At 48.0% G+C, this 21,535-nt stretch overlaps 1 protein-coding gene across 3 annotated transcripts in view; it reads left to right on the top strand.

Moving 5' to 3' along the window:
- LOC119456152 (solute carrier family 15 member 2-like) overlaps positions 1 to 21,535 on the top strand; it is a 322,715-nt gene that overhangs the window by 25,289 nt on the left and 275,891 nt on the right. For all 3 annotated transcript variants that reach the window (XM_049664629.1, XM_049664623.1, XM_037717785.2), the window contains exons 2-4: positions 3,989 to 4,076; positions 8,137 to 8,278; positions 8,338 to 8,421. In XM_049664629.1, the coding sequence (XP_049520586.1) occupies positions 3,989 to 4,076; positions 8,137 to 8,278; positions 8,338 to 8,421 (314 nt within the window). The remainder of the gene's footprint in view (positions 1 to 3,988; positions 4,077 to 8,136; positions 8,279 to 8,337; positions 8,422 to 21,535) is intronic.

The raw sequence follows: 21,535 nt of genomic DNA, 5'->3' as shown, positions 1-21,535 counted from the left end.
AGTGAAGGAGCCCTCATGATTCTGGAACCAGGTGCGAGCGTAGTCTTCAAGGGCAAAGTACATGTAGCGCCAGTTTCCTAGAGTCATCCCACGGATTCACTGAATGCGCTGACTCGGTCCAAGTGTTCAAGCCAATTCTCCACGTCCTCGAACACGTCGCCATGAAATGACTTCGTAACGCGCGCTGCATAGACGACACTCGGGGTAGAAGTGGATTAGAATGTGTCGCTCTCCTGCGTCTGACTTGCACTTGCCCTTGTGGTGGACATTCTCACCGGGCTCAATGGGCCGTATTCAGGAGGTAGTCCTTGCAAGCGGCAGCTGCGGCGAAATGCCCGGTTTTCCTCCAGGTTCATAGAAATTATGGTAGAAACTTCAAGCGTCGAGAGGTCAAATCAGTGGATAGTGCTACATGCGTGTGGTATTTGATTGTTTGAACGAGGCGCGCGGGCACCATCACTCGAGAAAAGAAGAGGAAGAACGAGCTGGGCTCACGCTGTGAATCTACCCGGTCAGCGCTGCAACCGCTGTTTCAAATACAACCTGTAAATAGTTGCTCGTCTTACTGACTCGTCCTTCGCGTAACAATAGGATGGTACTCAGCACCTCCACCAATTTGTCACGGTAGTAACACGACAAGCAACAGCCGGCCACACTGCAGAACAGCTCCGATCGAGCAGCGCGTCGTCTTCGTCTCCCTTCACCGAACGGGGCGCGCAAAATAAAGCTTAAGCAAACTGTAACCGAACAACGCCCGGAAATGCACTGAATTTACGTGTCAATAAAGTTTGTAGGCGTCTTGTGGTGATGCAACTACGGTGCTGTGGCAGTTGAAGAGGTCTGGCTGGTGTGCCGGACAGCGGAGTTAGAAACGGCAGTTTTGTGCGATGTTGCGCATCATGACAATGTTGCGAGCCAGCACTGCGTGCGTCTGCTGTACTGTCTGTTTTGTGTTCCCGCGCTGTGCAATTGAAATTATGCACTACGAACGTGCCACACAGTGCACTCCTTTTTCATCCGTCGTTCTATGTGAGTGGTGGCGTGATTCTTATAGCAAGCTTGCCTTTAGTGCCCGTGTCGCATGAATTGCTTTTGTCGCATATGCTTTCATTCGATATAGGTCCGCTTGTTTGCGGAGACACGAAACCGTGGAGGAATCGTGCTTGGAATGCTGACTACAGATAGGCCCGAGAAACGCTCGCGGAAAAGTCACGAGACTGGTCTCGGCGAGTTGCGTACTTGGCAATCGTTGACTCGGCACATGCCTCTTCTTCGTAGACGACAAGAAAACGTAGGCGCGCTTCTTTGCACACCCAAGACATAAACAGGTGACTACACAATGAGACCCGAGGAGTCACATGGAAGGTGCACTTAATGCATTTGGCAATTTTTTAGCGGCCACCATTTCTCTGAAAGAATGCGCCTCATTCTTGACTTGTTTAGCTTGACCATAATGTCCACGTCGAACCTATCTTTCGTAAATATTATTAGCCACCTGTTTTTTTTTTTGGCCAAACTTTGTTACCAAACTTTGTGTTCGCCAAAGCTTTTGTTATAGGCATGCACCATTGGTGGTACCGGTATACGGACACTACGGCACGCTCATAGCAAGGCTGTCGTAGTGACTGCCAAAGTAGCATTGTTCCACTCAGTGCAGTTTTATGACGTCATAAATGAGATGACATGGCATTAGTGAGTTGAATGACATGCTATGACATCAGTGTCATTAATAAGATAACCTAGTATTAATGAAATGAATGACCTGACATGCATTTGATTAACCGGGTGTATTCTGGATATTTCTGTCTTGACATGCATGTCATCCATCCCGGCTTTTCTATATTCATCCACACACACTATATATATATATATATATATATATATATATATATATATATATATATATATGCGTCCGTGTGTGTCTGTGTGTGGACTCATGCAACAATTACTCGCTCTGTTCGTGAGGTGTATTTTATTTCACAGCATCACTTTTCTTCGAGCAGTGCACATGATTTCTTTATCGATGGTGGTACGTGATTTTATTCGCCGTTCTTTTTTTTATGTCATCGTATTGACGCCCCATGTCATCGACAGGATTGTCGTAGGCGTACGTTCGCTCGCACCACAGGATGAGCAAAGCCGTGGCCACTGCGTCGCTTCGACTTAGTGCAGAATTGACACTATGAGCAACATATTAGAAACGTTTAGGCGTTTGTTTTTTGTTGTTTCATCTCGCATGGAAAATTATAGTCTCAAAAGCGTCGTGAAAAATAGTCATCCGCAGCCCTGCGAGCGAAAGAAAGCTCAAACTACAAAAAAAAAAAAAGATATAAGTGCTCAAAACATATCAATGACACATTTGACGATTTTCCGAGTCTTACGCTACACTTGTATTTGCTACCACCCAGTAGAGTGTCATGGCAACTAATAAATGTTAGGCTATCACGCGCATAAAGAAACACAGCCTATCAGACAATAAACAAGTTCGCAGCACAGCATTAATGTTACTGCCTTCCACAGCAGCGCACGCCCAATACAATTATGCACTAAAACTGCTCCGTGTATGTTGAGATGACCAATCGGAGCGTGCCACAAAGATAGAGGCACGCGCCATCCTCGGCTATCAGTTGTCGCCTCTAGACAATCGGCCGCAACAGCGCTTTCCAACGCTTACCCACGTCAGCTCGAGCGGCGCCTTTAGGCATAATTATGTTCGTAAGACTGCTACACCCTTATCGTAGAAATTTATGCTTACGTCGACAGCGGCTGTTTAGGTATTGTGAATTGGTTTACCCTTACTATTGGCGCAAGTACTGACGTTCGAACCTGTGCTGTCATTACGTACACGCCTTTTTTTTTAGACTACAGAGCTTGTATTTGCAGCGGCACTCATTACAAGCTTGATGATGTTACGAACAGTGTTAGCTATGCGAATATGCTATTTACGTCAGTTTTGTTACGCCAAAAATTTTTTCGGAAGCTAGCTTAGTGAATTCTGCCCCTGTTCCTGGCAAGTCAGCTTGAAGGAAGTTGTGAAATATGCGTCACGTCCACTGCGCAGTTTCGTACTGCTGGCTCCACAATATAATCCAGCATGCCTGCTGGAATGGACTTCCATGGAAGCTTCGCTGCTACATGTGTTCGTAAAACGTATCGTAGACTGCGCAGCCACAGCAGAGTCAAGGCGATGAATTAAATGTGCTGCGTTTACTGCAATACAACAGATGTCGTAACCTTCGCGGTGGTTCTGCATGGCTTGTTTTATTTTTTCCGGATGAAAAAAAAATAAATTAAGGGGTTTTATGAGCCAAAGCCACGATCTGATTATAAGGCACGCCGTAGTGGAGGACTATAGAATAATTTAGACCACCTGGGGTTCTTTAACGTGCACCTAAATCTAAGTACTCGGGCGTTTTTTCATTTCGCCCCCAACGAAATTGTGCCGCCGGGATTCGATCCCGCGACCTCGTGCTCAGCAGCCCAACACCATAGCCACTGAGCAACCACGGCGGGTTTCCGGTCGAACGATCACGCAACGGTGGTGTCATTTGAATAATGCGGACCAACAAATGCTATATTGTAGCGAAATTTTAGCGCGAAGGAATCAGGAGCACGAGGGATTTTCGATGTGAAAATAACGTGTCGCTGTTTGCGCGAATGTCCAGAACCGCGATGAAACTACGGTGCAGCGCCGCTTTTTCGAAATGCATTTTTTCCAGCATGGCGACCGGAGCGATATCTTGCCGCATAGAGTGACCCACGCCAAATGAAAACAATGGCGAATCATTTACAAATTGGTGATAGTTTAGTTTTTTTAGGTATGCAGCAGGCTATACGCCTAACGCACATGAAGGTAGCCTGTGAATTCTGTGAAAGTGTAGAATGCCTACTCGGTGGAAGCGCGTGCAGCTCAACAATGCCAAATATTTTTCCGTGCTCAGTACACGGGCGTTTATTAAGGAGACCTGCACGCACTTTGATTTCGCAGGAGCCGGAGTCCAGGCCGTACCCCAAGGCTGTCTTCTTCATCATCGGCAACGAGTTCTGCGAACGGTTTTCCTACTATGGCATGCGAAGTGAGTATCGGGCAGCTCTCGCTCTTTCAGGAAGGCTCTCAGGCGTAGACGGTTTACTACGCAGTTGCTGGCTGGGATTTTGCGAAGCGCGAGATGGGACGAGGACGAACGCTCACAGAAGCGGCCACAAACAAAACACTAAATGATCAACCAAGTGTCGACGCTATCGAGAACATATGGTTGAAATGAATGGTTTATGCGGCCGCGATACGATTTGGGCGACACCTTCTGGCGCTTTCGTGTCCTATCTTGAGCGACGGCATGTTGCCCTCACTATGGCTACGTTTACTGAACAAGGCGGGTCGAGCTGAGACAGACCGACTCGACAGCGTTTCGCACGGGTCTGGACAACAGCGGCACGCATCGTCGAGCCAAGACCGCCGAGACGCGTTCCAACTGGGATTCCGCAGCCGTCTGCTCCATTTCATGGCTCTCACCATGAGATTGCACTGCAGAGTGCTCTACGGCACTCATTAACAAAATGTTATCCATCTCTGTTCTTTTGGCTCCATCACAGATAGCATTTTGTTTATTGGCGGTGCCGAGCTCTACTTTCCGCTTTGATGATTTCATGCTGCTCACTGCTACCGTTTCCGAGCTTTTGTGCGAGCAGATGGGCTTGCGTTCTTTTGTCCTTTGATCTGTTGCTATATGGGGTGGTTATTTTTAATTTGGCTGAAATTTAAAAAAATCGCCTGCTGCAGATAACATAATTCTAGTGCTTCAGCTGGATTATTCAGACAGGCTAGAATGACGATGAACGAACGACGACGATGGTATCACGACCACGGTATCATAGCGAATGTTAGACGATGGAATTGGATCTGAAATGGTGACGACAGTGGGTTGACTGTACAGGATGACTAAGCCAACAGCCGCGATGGCATCACGTCGAGTGTGTGACGACGATGGAAAGGCTACGACGGCGCCATAATTGCCACCGAATGACTGAGAGCAGGATGGACCAAGAAGGTCGAACTGATGCCGACACTATAAGTTGTAACGACCACGATTACCACGGCATGGCGACACGAGGGCATACGTAGTGTTCGAAGCTTTCTGTGGCAATCAAGGGGAAGCTACGGAATGCTGCGCATGTGTTACCGCGCCAAGTAGTCCGGCAGCCTTTGGCAGGGCTTTTGGTTGCTCGGAACAGACGCTGAATCGACGCAGCTTCCACGTGCGACGGTTTCGCGTTTGCCCAGACGCGGAAGGGAAAAGCCGCAAAATAAGTAAGCTTTTACACTCAGTGGTGTTCTGCCTTATTTAAGTGTTGCTCAGAAACTGTTTGTTTTCTCTTCCCCAGCCTAAACCAACGTAGGTTAAGACGCGGGACTCTTTTCAGAAGCGCTCTCACTTGTGCGTGCTTTGCCTCCGTAGCTTTCCCTTCATTGCCACAGAAAGTTGTCCGCGAGCATGGACAACTCTTTTGTTAATGCGAATAGCATTTCTTACCAACTTGAGCCGTTTCTAGTCAGAGGCGCAGGTTCAATTCCAACCCAGATCGAAATGTACCAAATTTTATTTTCAATGCCATTAATTCACTTTATTTACGAGAATATCCTTGAAAAACGACGTCAATCCAAGCACTTTTGACGTGTATTTACTCTTTGCGCCTTCGGCCATTTTTGGTACCATATTTCGGTCACGCCGACTACGACGGATTTTCGCCTATTGGGGCATGTAATGCTTTCGCATTAACACAATTTCTTTCAGAACGAGATTTATTGATACATTTTCGGCAAGGCACATGAAAGGGAACGCTTTTGGTGCACAGAAAGGTCGGCTGATATAAGGGATCCACACAGGAAGGTCATTATTATATATTGATAGGAGAAGGTATCCCAAGAGCGGCGGTATGCCAGATGTTACAGGAAATTAAACTGTTGTTTGCAGTTTGATATTGGGTTCGATGATAATATTCTAGCTGCATATGTTCTGGTGAATGTTTAGCTCACTGAATTTAGGACGAAGATTATTAGAGAGAAAGAACTTATACTGAAGAATAAATATTGAAGAGTATTATAGAGAAAAGCAAGAACAGAAAGCAGTCCTGACGCTTTTCTGACGAAGGTTATACATTTCCTTATATTGCATGCTGTGTTATAAGAATGTAAGATTCGATATGTAATGCCAATAAAAACACATAGCTGCTACCTTCGCTCTGCAGAGTCGATGGTCCTAAAGCGCTTCGCACATTGTTAGCATCATTGGAATAGAAGAAACCAAATAAAGTAGTTAATCCTGAAGGCAAGATTTACTGCCATTGAGATTTGGATTTTGGAGGTAATATTGTTGATTGCTTCTGTGATCTACTGAACTTATCTACTGCATGTAGGCGCTTTGTCGTAGGCCCAAACATTGCAAGTGAGACCGCAAGGTGGCCACTGCGCTCTTCTTGGATGCCACGTCACGACTGCTGTGCTCACATCAAGCACTAGTCCCGTGCAGTGCTAGTGCCTGATGGGAGTTCCCACTGTTGAGCATGACGCTTCTAAAAATTTACTGAACTTATCTACTGCATGTAGGCGCTTTGTCATAGGCCCGAACATTGCAAGTGAGACCGCAAGGTGGCCACTGCGCTCTTGGCTGCCACGTCACGACTGCTGTGCTCACATCAAGCACTAGTCGCGTGCAGTGCTAGTGCCTGATGGGAGTTCCCACTGTTGAGCATGACGCTTCTAAAAATTTACTGAACTTATCTACTGCATGTAGGCGCTTTGTCGTAGGCCCGAACATTGCAAGTGAGACCGCAAGGTGGCCACTGCGCTCTTCTTGGCTGCCACGTCACGACTGCTGTGCTCACATCAAGCTATAGTCGCGTGCAGTGCTATTGCCTGATGGGAGTTCCCACTGTTGAGCATGACACTTCTAAAAATTTACTAAACTTATCTACTGCATGTAGGCGCTTTTGTCGTAGGCCAGAACATTGCAAGTGAGACCGCAAGGTGGCCACTGCGCTCTTCTTGGATGCCACGTCACGACTGCTGTGCTCACATCAAGCACTAGTCGCGTGCAGTGCTATTGCCTGATGGGAGTTCCCACTGTTGAGCATGACGCTTCTAAAAATTTACTGAACTTATCTACTGCATGTAGGCGCTTTGTCATAGGCCGGAACATTGCAAGTGAGACCGCAAGGTGGCCACTGCGCTCTTCTTGGCTGCCACGTCACGACTGCTGTGCTCACATCAAGCACTAGTCGCGTGCAGTGCTAGTGCCTGATGGGAGTTCCCACTGTTGAGCATGATGCTTCTAAAAATTTACTGAACTTATCTACTGCATGTAGGCGCTTTGTCGTAGGCCCGAACATTGCAAGTAAGACCGCAAGGTGGCCACTGCGCTCTTCTTGGCTGCCACGTCACGACTGCTGTGCTCACATCAAGCACTAGTCGCGTGCAGTGCTAGTGCCTGATGGGACTTCCCACTGTTGAGCATGACGCTTCTAAAAATTTACTGAACTTATCTACTGCATGTAGGCGATTTGTCGTAGGCCCGAACATTGCAAGCGAGACCGCAAAGTGGCCACTGCGCTCTTCTTGGCTGCCACGTCACGACTGCTGTGCTCACATCAAGCACTAGTCGCGTACAGTGCTATTGCCTGATGGGAGTTCCCACTGTTGAGCATGACGCTTCTAAAAATTTACTGAACTTATCTACTTCATGTAGGCGCTTTGTCATAGGCCCGAACATTGCAAGTGAGACTGCAAGGTGGCCGCTGCGCTCTTCTTGGATGCCACGTCACGACTGCTGTGCTCACATCAAGCACTAGTTGCGTGCAGTGCTAGTGCCTGATGGGAGTTCCCACTGTTGAGCATGACGCTTCTAAACATTTTCTGGCGCAGTACCACGATGAGTTGAGACACGTGCTTCAGTTTTTATTCGTCTTATACTGCAGTGTGTAAAATACCTGGGCTTATTGCTTGCGTGCACAGGAGTTATGTACTGCGTTGGGTGTGTCGGCAACAGTGCGAAATTGCAAGAGGGCTACAGAGATGCACGGCTTTGCGTTTGTTTCATCAATCGCACGCATGTCTTAACTAGAGTCTTTCTTTCTTTTCAGCTATACTTACCTTATTCTTAATAAATGTGCTGATGTTTGAGGAGCACACGGCCAAGTCGGTGTACCACGGGTTCGTCATGGCGTGCTATTTTTCCCCGGTGCTCGGGGCAATGATAGCTGATTCTTATCTCGGAAAATTTAGGTAAGTCAGTGCGTTGTCATCATTTGCTGCCGTCTCACCTACTCAACTTGTCCTTGCAGAACGATCTTCTACATATCCATCGTGTACGCCATCGGGAACATCACCCTTGCGGTGTCTGCTGTGCCTGCTCTCGTTGGCCACACGTGAGAACTTTCGCAATTTCCGGGGTATCATAGCCGAGCATTTGAACGCACCGACGTGTATTGCTTTTTTATCCAACGGTTGAACTTAGATTAAGAACCAAAGGATCGTCCGTGTGGCTAATCCATTTGTTGGCATAAAGCAGCACCTTCCTGGCCATAAGCATTCGAAAATGCTGGCACCAAAGATACATAAAAAATACCAAGGAAACAGTGCATCAAGCCACGCACGTCAGAACACCAGCGATGTCGCTACCTCTACGGCAGTCAAGTGGATGGCAAGAAAGCGCAGGCGACGGGTGGGAGGGACGATGCGCTGTCTATCAACTGAGTTTTTACAGCGAAGCGGTTAAGAGCTCAGTCCCCGAGGATCGTGTCCGCGTGTAGAAAAAAAAAAAAAAAACTTCATCAGCATTGGCTCGAGCGTCGTCGTCTTTTTGAGTGCACGGCCCCTCCTCCCTCCCGGCTAGCTGAGCCTCCTCTATCTGTCTGCTCTTGCGCCAGTCGACCTTCTCTTATGCCGCGTTCCCCCCTGAGTAGAGTTGGGCGCGCCTGCGAGGCTAGCGCGGTGAGCCTGCTTGAAGCTGCACCCGACTAGAGTTAAACCCTGTTGGGAGGCTAACGAGGCTAGGCCGACGGCGCTCCTCGGCTGCTCCGCGTGCGTCTATTGACAGGGCCGCCGATAAATGGAAGGAAGGCGAAGAGGGCGCGGCGCGGCGGCCCGATGGGGCTCTTGCGTTGCCCAGGAGTCGCTGCAAAAATGCTGCTAAAAAGCGCCCTCAATCCGAAAGTGGGTAGTACCAAGCTCGGTCGTCTGCTTCGGGAAGCACGTTTACAATATGGACCCGCCACTTTCGGTTGTGTTGTACCACGGCTTGCAGCGAATACCGAGCGCTGACGATTTTTCCATGGGTGGCATTCTGCGTAAAGGCAAGAAATTATGCAACGCCGATTACGTGTACGCCGTTCAAGAAATAAGCGGCGAAGTTTTAGCGCGGTGTCAATCGCAAGTGAAGCGAGTCCCACACGTGCGAAGTTGAACTTCAGGTAAGGTATAAGACATGTTCTACACGTTTCTTTTTTTTTTTTTTTGCGAGAAGCTTTCCACCCGTCTGTATAAGGTGTTTTTGCAGACGTCTCAGCAAGATGTAGACATAAAACAGTTTACAAAGGCGTTGACTGTCTGTCTTTCACAAAACGTCTTCTAGGCGGGGACAAAAAGACGCTTTGGATATGAGTTGATAGTCATATTTGTGCTACGAGGGCACACGAGAGTGCCTTTATAGCCATCCTTCTAGCACAAAGCTGTAACCATTGCGAGTCGCGACCTGGGGCCCAGAAAGGCTCCAATTTGTCAGCTGATGTAAAATATATTACAACTGTGAAGAAGCAGACGCGCCTCCGTCCAGCGGCATCGCCAACGCTCGGCCCGCTCTGCTCGCGCTGCTGGTCACTGGTGTCTTTGGAGACGGTGCCCCACGCTGCCTCACCGTTCCTTGAACTCGCAGCGTCCTTGAAGGACACCGCCAATAAACCTCTTCTCACAACTCACGAACGGAACTCACCAGGCCAGTGGAATTAAACACCTGAGCGAGCAGCAGTAGAATACCACGGTAGAAAGAATGGAAGATTGTTGGCATCAGCGACCCTATTACTTATAGCATTGGGGCCTTCGAAATTAGCTACAGCGTGAGACGCGATGCGACCGACATCGCAACTTAGGACTTGTAACGAATCAAACTCCACCAAGTAGACGACATGCGTTGTGCAATGGCGCACAGCGACGGCTATGCTCACGCATGGACATACGGCGCAAATATAAGCACCACAATCTTAAAGCTGAAGCAGCGTCACGATAGCAGGGACCCCAGGGCACACACATAACAACTGAGGCAATATATAAACACGCAACGCGGTGAGTAAGAAAGCAGACTGGTCCCGACTAGCTGCTGGCACAATCGTCCGACTGTCCTTGTCTGAGGCCGCCACAGTGACACACCACGCGTTGCCCAGCGGCTTCCATCGGGGCTTGCCTCACAGTGAAGCTGCCCGACTGTGTAGCCACTGTGGACGTGTAATGAATGTGTCATCCGACTGACTCACGAAAGAAGAATGGGAACCGAGGGACTCGATTTTATTAGTCATAACCACATAAAGCCAACAGACAACGAAGCCAAGGAAAGCATCGGGGAAATTAAGTGTAGTTGAAATTGGAATGTAGAAAATAATGAAGAAAATGGAAATGAAAGTGGACGAAAAGATAACTTGTCGCCGGCGGGAGCCGAACCCGTAATGCGGAGGTTGCGGGTTCGGCCCCCGCCGGCGACAAGTTATCTTGTCGCTCAGCGTCAGCGGCGAGAAGCATCAGCGGCGAGAAGCATCAGAGAGGTGGTTTATCATACGCCGACAATATTGGTCAGCCCGTTGGCGAGATGCGAATGTTTGATCGTCGTCCGGAGAAAGGTGGTCTATTAAGAATAGAGAGGAATCCGGCGTAGAAGTGACATCCGAAGAGCTGCTTTGCGACGCAGTTGCCGAGGTGTCGAGTGGGTGCGCAGGAAGCGGGCAGTGAGAAAGAGCGACAACGTCTTGGTGTTTCTTGCCACATTTATGAATAATGTCAAAGTCATATTCTTTCAGGCGGAGAATCCAGTGACCCAGGCGTCCAGTCAAGCTCTTGAGAGTGGAGAGCCAGCATAATGCGTGGTGGTCGGTAACAGTTATAAAATGACGACCGTGCAGATAGGGACGAAACTTCTGTATGGACCAAACAACAGCCGGGCAGTCCTGCTCAGTGATCGTACGCGGCTGGCGTATGTAACGACTCTCTCGCGAAGAGTTGTCGCGTTGCAGAAAAATGGCACCGATGCCGCGACCACTAGCGTCTGTGTGCAAGAGAGTCGCTGCAGTCTTATCAGTATGGCAAAGCACAGGTTCAGACACAAGGGCGCCCTTCAACATGTCAAAGGCTGCTTCACATTCTTGAGACCAGAGAAAAGGTACACCGGAAGCAACTAGGTTGTGTAGTGGCGCAGCGATGGAGGCAAAGTTCCGTATAAAGCGACGGAAATAAGAAGCGAAACCAAGGAAGCTTCGCAAGTCTTAAGGCGTTTTTGGGCGAGGGAAACGAAGGACCGTATCAATCTGGTCAGGGTCAGGACGTATGCCCTCCTTGCTCACGACATGCCCCAGGACTTTAATAGATCTGCTGGCGAAACGGCACTTCTTCGTGTTGAGCTGAAGACCAGCGTCGGCAAGGCACGTCAGAACTTCATCCAAGCGTTGCAGGTGCTGAGGAAATGTTGATGAAATTACGACAATATAATCCAGGTAGCAGAGGCAAGTTTTCCATTTCAGGCCACGCAGCATGGTGTCAATCATGCGCTCAAAAGTCGCAGGTGCATTGCATAGCCCGAAAGGCATGACGTTGAATTCGTTTAGTCCATCAGGGGGGGGACAAACGCTGCTTTTTCTCTGTTCTTCGTGCATGGGAATTTGCCAATAGCCGAACGCAGATCGATGCTTGAAAAATATTCTGCACCTTGTAGCGAATCAAGGGCGTCGTCAATTCGACGCATAGGTCCTTTCAAGTGATCTTATTAAGGGCCTGGTAATAGACGCAAAAGCGCACGGAACCGTCTTTTTTTTCGGACCAAAACAACAGGAGATGACCAAGGGCTAGCTGAAGGCCGGATTACCTGCTGTTGTAGCATGTCCGCGCCATTTTCTTCTGTGATTTTCCTCTCGGCTAGGGACACGCCGTATGGGCATCGGCGCACTATGGACGCTTCGTCTGTATGAATGCGATGCGCTGCAACTGTGGTTTGGCCCAGAGTCGACGAATGGACTTCAAAAGAATTTGCGTGTTTGCTCAACAAAGCAAGCAGCTGCTGCATCTGTGAAGGTGGCAAGTCACTGCTGATGGCTGCAGTAAGGGCGGAGGGAGAAGCAGTAGCACAAGTAGAAGGGCCTGTGGAAGACATAGGTTTAAGGGGCACGACGCAAACAGACCCTGGGTCGGCCGCGCAAGCCACTGTGGTGCTTTGCGGAAGGAGAATTTTCTCCGATGTAGCGTTCGTGGTGGTGACAAGCGCCGAGCCATTGTGAAATCGAACCACACCTGGTGCAAAAGCGATGCCTTTATGAATGCAACGGGAAGAGGGCAAGACTAAGACGTCACCATTGTCAATATTGTTGGACATAATGGTAACAATTCCCTGTCGGCCGGGATGCAGTTTAGTATCTTCCGCAGCGATCAAGCGCAGCGGCGTGTAAGTTTCTTCCCCAAGTAAGTAGTCGGTGTCCGTAAGATGCACGACGAGTTGCCCAGAACTAAAAGCCGCGGAAGCAGGAGAGAGAAAATCCCACCCTAAAATAAGTTGATGAGCGCACGGGGACAGCACATATAATTGTATATGGTGCAGGATATCTTCGATTAGGACACGGGTAGTACAAAGAGCGGAAGGCCGAACAGTGTCCCCTTGCGCTGTAACTAGCGTCGGTCCATCGTACGGTGTCGTGACTTTCCTGAGGTTGGAACATAAATCAGCATGGATAACGGAAATTGACGCACTTGTGTCCACCAAAGCATCGACAGGCACCCCTTGGACAAACACCGAAAGCATATGGGACAGGCATGCTGGAGGAATTCAGTCCTGTTAACGTGTGCAGTTTGTCCTCCAAAAGTTGCATCGCTTAGTTTTACGGACGAGCGTTAGAGTTGAGGAGCGCGCCGCGTTATCCCTCATATTACGCAAGCGAGGCGCTTCCGACAGATGGCGACTCCGTAACTTCTCGCCCCCAATATAGGTCCGCGTCGCCGAGGCGCGGAGACACACTTTGCCTCGTGAGTTTGCGCGGAGGGCATGGGTCGTCCGAAGAAGATCGTCACGCCCGAAAAAGAGGAGTACTGGCGCGAAAAGCGCCGCCCTGCCACTCGAGAGCGACTCCAAAGACTTAGCACTGATCCAGAGTTTCCCCAGCATCGCCACCTAGAAAAGCCAAGCTAATAGAAAGGCCAAGTTAAGGCTAATGAAAAGGCCAAGTTAAAGCTAACAGAGAACCAAGTTAAAGCTAATGAAAAGCCAAGTTAAAGCTAGGGTATGAACGCTGCAGGCGAATTTTCGCCACCGTCGTCGTCGGTGTCGCCGTCGGCGTCGCCGTGAGGTTCCGTATAGACCGTTTCATCAAGTGAGAAGGAAAGGGCGCGCGGCGAGCACTGACCTCTACTAAAATTGCTGGATAGCGCATCGCTGCTACCCGAGGCGGTAGCTTGTGAAGCCACCAGAAGGTCCGCCGCTTGTTCCGTAAGCTGGCATCTGCTGCACTTCTCAATGCGCGCAGACAAATTATTGTCGGGCTGCAGCTGTTTTTAAATGATCTCTTGGCGAACATTTGCCACTTTGAATCTGTCGGTCGGTCGGTCGGTCGGTCGGTCGGTCGGTCGGTCCGTCCGTCCGTCCGTCCGTCCGTCCGTCCGTCTGTCTGTCTGTCTTGGTGCTCTCATGGTCGTTTCGTTAACTTGGTAGGTACCAAAATTGGCGTAGTATGACAAGAGTGTATGACGAATATAATTGATAGGTCATGACATGACATGCTTGTCATGTAGGTCACGAAACAGCTGCCTACGTCTTGGTGTTCTCACGGTCGTTTCGTTAGCTCGATAGGCTCTCTGCAGAGTGCTTCGCATAACATCGATTTCCACAGGGCGTGGGATCTACCGGCTTTTTATTGCGATAGCAATTATATGGACACTTCCACCGTATTTCTGCCGTCGGCGTCGCCGTCGTCGTCGCCGTCGCCGTGAGGTTCCGTATAGATAAAATCTCTGCCGCGCGCCGTATGCCCGAGCGGAAGCGTGCGGGGACGCACGCTGTCACGGAGAGCGAACGCACTCAATCTCCCACGCGCAAGCAAGGAAGCGGGAAGCGAGCTCCGGAGGGAGCGGGGGGGGGGGGGGGGGGCGCATTTCTACTCTGCCAACAACCGCGCTCGTCGCTCGCTCGCACCGTCTCTTATCTCCACACGGCTCTGACCTTTATGCCCGTGTATTCGCCGCTCAGTTTCCGTTGAAGCGATAGACCGCACGTACCTTCGCCGCTGCGGCGTATCCGCTTGCTGCCAGAGTTTTGACGGTCGTTGTCTGCAGTCATTGAGTGTGATCTATTCGTGTTTGTTTGTGCGCGCTCACACCACGCTTGTTCATTCAGTTAGTAATAGTCGGGCCACATTTTCCAACGCACGCTACACATGCAGTGCTGCCCGGATCGGCAGTGCAGCGCTACAGGTGTGTCCCTTCGCACGCGCTGCCCACGGGAAGCGCTTCTCATCAACACCACCGTTTCACACGCGCCTTCTCGTGGTCATCGAGTCTCTCTTCATGTCGGTCTATTTACGCCGCAGCACACCTGCTTACTTAATCAGGTCATGTTTACTACAATTCATATTGCTACCAAAGCCGCTCACCTTACGTTGTATGACATTGCTTTGTTGCTATCGCATTCATTGCTTCGCCCTTAGGGCGAAACTGTGACATTTTTTATTCTAGCATTTTTTGCGTTTTTTAAGGCGAAAGCCTTTAATGGCTCATACTCGCGGTGTCCGACCGTCCGTCCGTCCGTTCCCTGGAACGGTGCCAGCTGTGGCCTCTCACACTCTCTCAGCAATCACGTGATGGCACAGTGGCGCGCGCGGCAACGCTCCTTCGTCAGACGTTTCCTTGTAGCAGTCGAGTTAGTCGAGTGGCTCCCAAGCGGCCCGGTGATGATCCCACGGCAAGCGGTTCGGAGAAGCGCCCCAAGAATGTGGATTCCCCCGATACCAAACGCCAGAAGAATAATGAGCGCATGCGGCGGTAGTCAGTCGAATGGGCACAGGCTTTCCTCGAACACACTTACAGAACAAATATTGAACGTTATCGCTAGGCACAGGAAGCGCCTGCATGTTTCCGAAGTTTCTCGAACGTTATCGATGCTTCTATCCGTTGTCTGTTGTCACCGACGCTTACGTAATCTGATTGTATGACCGACGCGAATTGTCTACAACTTTCTGGAAGACACGCGGGCACCAGGGAATAATCTGGAACCTTCGATGACTCATGTTTAAGAGCCGACGCGTTTCGCCGCTGATGACATTTTCGACGATCGCCGACTGTGTTCGCCGCTATCGTTGTGCTTCGAGTGTAACTTGCTTTTGTGGGCACAGGTTCGCCCAATAAAGAATCAGTTTGGTCATTCCAACTTTTACGACTGTTTGCTTCATCGTCACTACTAGGTGACAATGCACTAGAAACGTTGCACTGGGTTTTTGGCTGAATAAGAGGAAAATATTTACACACCAGCCTGACGTCCTTCTCCAAGTGCACCTTTCTGCTAGAAACGTTTACTCTTGTAATGGCGGTTTTACTCTGTGGTTAAGTTTTATTTTGTACACAGCCAGCGCATATTTACAACGACTAGATTTGTCTATTGCTGCTATTTTGCTTGTGGGGCACTGTGTGCCGTTTCACTTATGCCTATGGTGGAAACGTTACAGAAATGCCACCCTGTGTGTTTCCAAGTGCACATGCCTGTGTAAAGCAAAGAAAAAGAAAGAAAGACACGCAGGGTTGTTTTCCCAGTGATACGGAGCTAAAATGCGCTTTCACTTTAGGGCTCTTTTAGAATTACAGCGCATGACATTTATAATACGCAGTAAGCTTTTTAGCACGGAAGCAAGAAAGATGCTATAAAGCCTAGGGCAGCTAAATCAGTGCCGCAAGGAGCTGCATATAAAAAGCACTGCCCGCTGATCTTAGCGGAAATCAGTGGCACTGCCAATGCGTGTTATAAAAGATGCAGTGTGCTTTGGACTGTTATGGGGCCGACGAGAAAAAATCTACAGTAAACTAAGAAATACGGAAAACGCCAGAACTTTGATCTCTATTTGATGACCACTAATAAAAATATCTAAATTTATGGTAGCCTGCAACCTTGACCAAATTGGAATTGTAAAAGGATGTTGTTAAATTAGTTATATGTTAATAGCGGTTAACCTGAGCACCAACGTTGCCTATTACTCAGAACGAGCCTGCCCGATAATAGTTACTGTTCTCACTCTGCCGCTCAAATGGCGCTGCTGTCTCTTTTTAACACTATTTGGGCGACTGGGTACCTTCCACTTGTATGGAGAGAAGCCATCTTAGTACCCATTGTACATCTTCAGTGGAGAGTTACCGCCCAATCGCATTAACTAGTTGCCCTTGCAAACTTTACGATAAAAAAATGATAAACCGCAGACTTCCTTGAATTAAATAAACTGCTCGATCCGTATCAGTGCGGTTTTAGAGAAGGCCGTTCTACGACAGACAGTCTTGTTCGCATAGAAGCAAACATTCGCGACGCTTTTATACACAAACAGTTCTTTCTGTCTGTTTTCCTCGACCTGGAAAAAGCGAATGATACAACGTGGCGGTATGGAATATTGCGAGATCTCTCAGAAATTGGTATTCGCAGGAAAATGTTTAACATAATTGAAAGCTACTTATCAAATCGCACTTTCCGTGTTATAGTTGGTAATGCTCTATCCAGACCAGTTACGCAGAAAACTGGGGTGCCGCAGGGAGGCGTACTCAGCTGCATGCTTTTTGTCATAAAAATGAACTCCTTCCGTTCAGCAATACGCGTGGCATGTTTTATTCTGTATACGTAGATGATGTACAGATCGGTTCCAAATCATGTAACCTCGCAATCTGTGAGCGACACATCCAATTAGGTCTTAAAAAAGTGTTTAAATGGGCTATTTAAAATGGCTTTAAACTTAATCCTAATAAAAGCTCCTGTGTTCTATTCACACGAAAGAGAGGACTGGCCGCAGATCTCAATATAGAGTTAAATCGACAGCGCATACCTGTGAACACAGAACACAAATTTTTGGGCATTATTATGGACAAAAAGCTAACCTTCATTCCGCACCTAAAGTATCTTAAGCAGAAATGCCTAAAAACAATGTATATTCTGAAAATCTAGTCGCATGCAACATGGGGCAGTGACAGGAAATGCCTTATGAACGTGCCTTATACGTACACGCCTAGACTATGGGGCCGTGGTGTATACGAGTGTGCTACCCCAAGCGCCTTAAAAATGCTTGATCCGATCCATCATCAGCCTATAGCCTTCAGGGCGTGTCCTGTGGAGAGTCTCTACGTTGAAGCTAACGAGTGGTCGCTTCCTGTTCAGAGATCGTACTTTAGTTTCATTTACTTCCTAAAGTCAACGCGAACTGCGACCATTCCTCTTACGTAACCATAAACGACATGACATCTGCAAGGCTGCTTGATAATCTACCTGCAGCTAGAGAACCATTTACTCTGCGCGTAAGAAAACTTTCTCAGAAAATGGGAGTTCAGATTCTTGAGGATGGTACCAGCGAAGCCATTGCCGCCGTGGCAGTGGCAGCTTATAGAATGCGATACATTGTTCGTAGAGGTGACAAAGCACGCTCCAGAGGCACAAATAAGAATGCATTTCCTAGAACTCCAGTCCAAGTACTCATGCACAGAATTTTACACTGATGCTTCCAAGTCACATGCAGGTGTTTCGTATGCAGCCGTCGGCCCATCGTTTTCGGTATCGAACGTCCTGCACCCGGAAACAAGCATCTTCACCGCAGAGGCTTACGCAATACTACCTGCTGTTAAACAAATAAAGGAAACAAAGCTACAAAAAGCCGTTATATTCAGACTCCCTATCTGTCGTAACATCTCTGATGTCATTCAAGAACCACAAACATCCTGTACTCACTGAGCTATATTCATTCCTGTCCAAAGTATATACGTCTAATCAGCACATCATAGTATGTCGGGTGCCTGGGCAAAGAGGAATCGAGGGCAACGTGCTTGCAATGAAGCTGCCACATCCAGTGTAATGAAAGTTGGCAACTCTTCCATAGGTATCCCTGCCAGAGACCTAAAGCCATTTTTTCGAAAACAACTTAGAAGACATTGGCAACAGATGTGGGGCACTGAGACTTCCAACAAACTTCATTTAATCAAGCCACGCTTGAGAAATTTCCCACCAATAACAAAAATACGGCGAACTGAGGTCAATTTTTGTTGCCTTAGGATAGGCCATACCTATTGCACACAGTCTTATCTATTGACGGGTAGCGAACCTCCTACCTGCTGTAAATGTGGCGAGACACTGACCGTCCTCCACGTCTTGCTGAAGTGTCGGGAAGTGGAATCTGAAAGGAAAAAAAAAACACTTCCCTCTAGCCTACCGACAGCATATTCCTTTTCATCCGGAAATGTTCCTTGGTACTGACACGTTTTTTTTTTTTTTTTTTTTTTTTTTTTTTTTTTTTTTTTTTTTTTTTACAGAAAATCAGTTTTTAACTTTTTACAGGATGTTCGCACATTACAAATGATTGGCCCACAAGTATTGTAGCCCCGCCTCTCGTCAAAGGCTCCTGCTGTGATAGTAGCGCTTTGTAGAGCATGGTGCCTCCAGGCCCTTGCACTTAAGGACCTCGGTGAGGCAGTAGTGCTGCTGGTATTTATACGTTTTATGTATTTCACTCCTTCAGAGTATACATTTTTGGTTCAGAGCACACCTCACTAGCCATTGTCATTAATTTATTATGTTTATATGTTTCTACTGGTTTTATGCCCCTATACAGCCGCGATATATCTTCACAATCACCCACGTTTCCCTATGTGATTATTTGCATCATCGAGTACATAACGCTATTGTTTGGCGCTCTTTGGCCATGACTAGCTCTTGCGCCATAAAACACCACATATCATCAATAATTACTGTTCTGCTGATCATGAGGTGCATAGAAGTTATGCCATAGACCTGCACATGACTACGGAACCACACAACAGCCATTTATTTATGGAGTAGCCATGTGAGGTCGATAGACATGAATTTTTTACTGATGACTCGAGAGGATCAGTTTCGTCAACTGCTTGCGAATATTTGATCCAGTAATGTTGGCAGTCGCTGTCGTTGCAGTACGATGCATTCCAATCTTGGTGCATGATGCGATTACGCGCTTCACAAGACGCACGAAGTGGTTCAACTCAGCGGCTGACTCAAATATGTGCTCATGTAGCTCTGGGTATAGTTTTTCAAGTTCTCCAGAAAGCTCTGTCATAACAGAAACAATCATGGAATCCGCGACCTTCCTCTTCTTTTGATTTCGAGATGCTTACGCGTAAACCCTGAAGACGTTTCTGGTGGGCTTGTGCAGTTCGAGATCGCGCTCGAAGCGTGATCCAGCATCCTCTAGTGGAGATCAGTGGCGGCGAGCCTCCTCTTTGGCTTCTGCGAGCCGGCGCGGCTTGAATGTGTTGCCGTCACGTGCTGCGGAACAATTAGGAGATTGTTAGCTCGTTCTCCGTGAAATTGTCAGCCCATACAAGGTCATCGAGAACCACTGTGCAGCCTTTCGGCGCCGCGGTAATTACAGTACCGGTGGCGCTAAAATGCGACATGCACCATCAGTCACGGTGTGTGTATGTGTTGTGGCCGCATCGGTTTTTACTCGATGAAGAGAACCGGTGTCTGTGAATTGCCAGCGTCGATTGGAAAATCCTTTCACTATCAGATCGCTTGGCGTAGAAACTGAAACATAGGAGTGCTCGTCTACAGGCAACCCAATGCAACCCCGAAATATCTAAGCACCAATCGTTATAAAACATTTGCCTCAGCCACCGGCATTGTTTTCACGTATTTCAAGTCTAGTAGACGTGATCAACATCAGCCTGTATTTGTGTCCACTGCAGGACGAAAGCTTCTCCCTGCGATCTCCAATTACCCCTGTCTTGCGCTAGCGTATTCCAACTTGCGCCTGCAAATTTCTTAACTTCATTGTCCCACCTAGTTTTCTGCCGACCTCGACTGCGCTTCCCTTCTCTTGGTATCCATTCTGTAACCCTAATGGTCCACCGGTTATCCATCCTACGCATTACATGGCCTGCCCAGCTCCACTTTTTTTCCGCTTAATGTCAACTAGAATATCGGCTATCCCCGTTTGTTCTCTGATCCACACCGCTCTCTTCCTGTCTCCTAACGTTAGTCCTAAGATTTTTCGTTCCATCGCTCTTTGTGCGGTCCTTAACTTGTTCTCGAGCTTCTTTGTTAACCGCCAAGTTTCTGCCCCATATGTTAGCACCGGTAGAATGCAATGATTGTACACTTTTCTTTTCAACGACAGTGGTAAGCTGTTGTGACCAGAAAGCTGGAAGAACGCCAATATTATACTAATCCATAAGAAGAGAGAGGTTAAAGAATTGAAGAATTAGAGACCCAGTAGACGTGACATCACTACGCTATGTCTACGTTAGCCTTAGCCGATGGCGTTTCTCAACATAGTGACCAATGGTGTCGGTATAACAGCAAGATAAGCTTTGTGCTTCGGTATTGCCTTTTGCCCGGTAAAGCAGTAATATTCGAAGGGAATCGCATGAAAATAATCATATGGATACTTGTGCGGACGCAATTTCCGTAAGACGGGTGAGTGCGCCGAACTGCATGGACGGGACAAAACAGGCCGTAAAAAAATCGTTTTTCATTCTTTTTCGTTCGCGAAAAAACAAAACGAAAACGCGGGTTCGCGCCGCAATAAGACCTCACGTGGTCATGCCGTATGCTTGGACCATGCGCTTTATAGAACAAACCAGTGGCGTACCAACTACTTCTCGAGTTGGGGGCAAACCGCAAACTACCTGCTTTTCTCTCTCGCTCTCTATGTATACAGGGTGTTTCAGCGAACACTTTCAAAAATTATTAAAAGTTGCCTGTGGCAGATAGCACAATTCTAGTTCATGATTTGGTCTACTCGAAGAGGCGGACATTACTTGCGCAAGAAATTGAAATGCATAATTGAATAATTCACACAAATTCACTAATTAAGTTTTTAACTAATTACCTGATGGCCCATATTGCAATTTACAAATTGTAGCCGTGGAGTTCGCAAGGCGGATCCACTTGGAATGAATTCTCGGGATGACACCAGTTTTGAGATATTAATTCCCGAACGTTGCGGAGAAATGCATTGGCGTTCCAGTTAGGTTCTTAACAAAACGTCTCTTTTTGCATTGAAGCACAAAATTAACTGGAACGCTCATTCTCTA

The sequence above is a fragment of the Dermacentor silvarum genome, chromosome 1 (genome assembly GCF_013339745.2).
Source record: "Dermacentor silvarum isolate Dsil-2018 chromosome 1, BIME_Dsil_1.4, whole genome shotgun sequence".
In the NCBI taxonomy this organism is placed as follows: Eukaryota; Metazoa; Arthropoda; class Arachnida; order Ixodida; family Ixodidae; genus Dermacentor; species Dermacentor silvarum.
The sequence above is the reverse complement of the archived record's forward strand: the minus strand, read 5'-3'. Positions and strand labels throughout refer to the sequence as shown.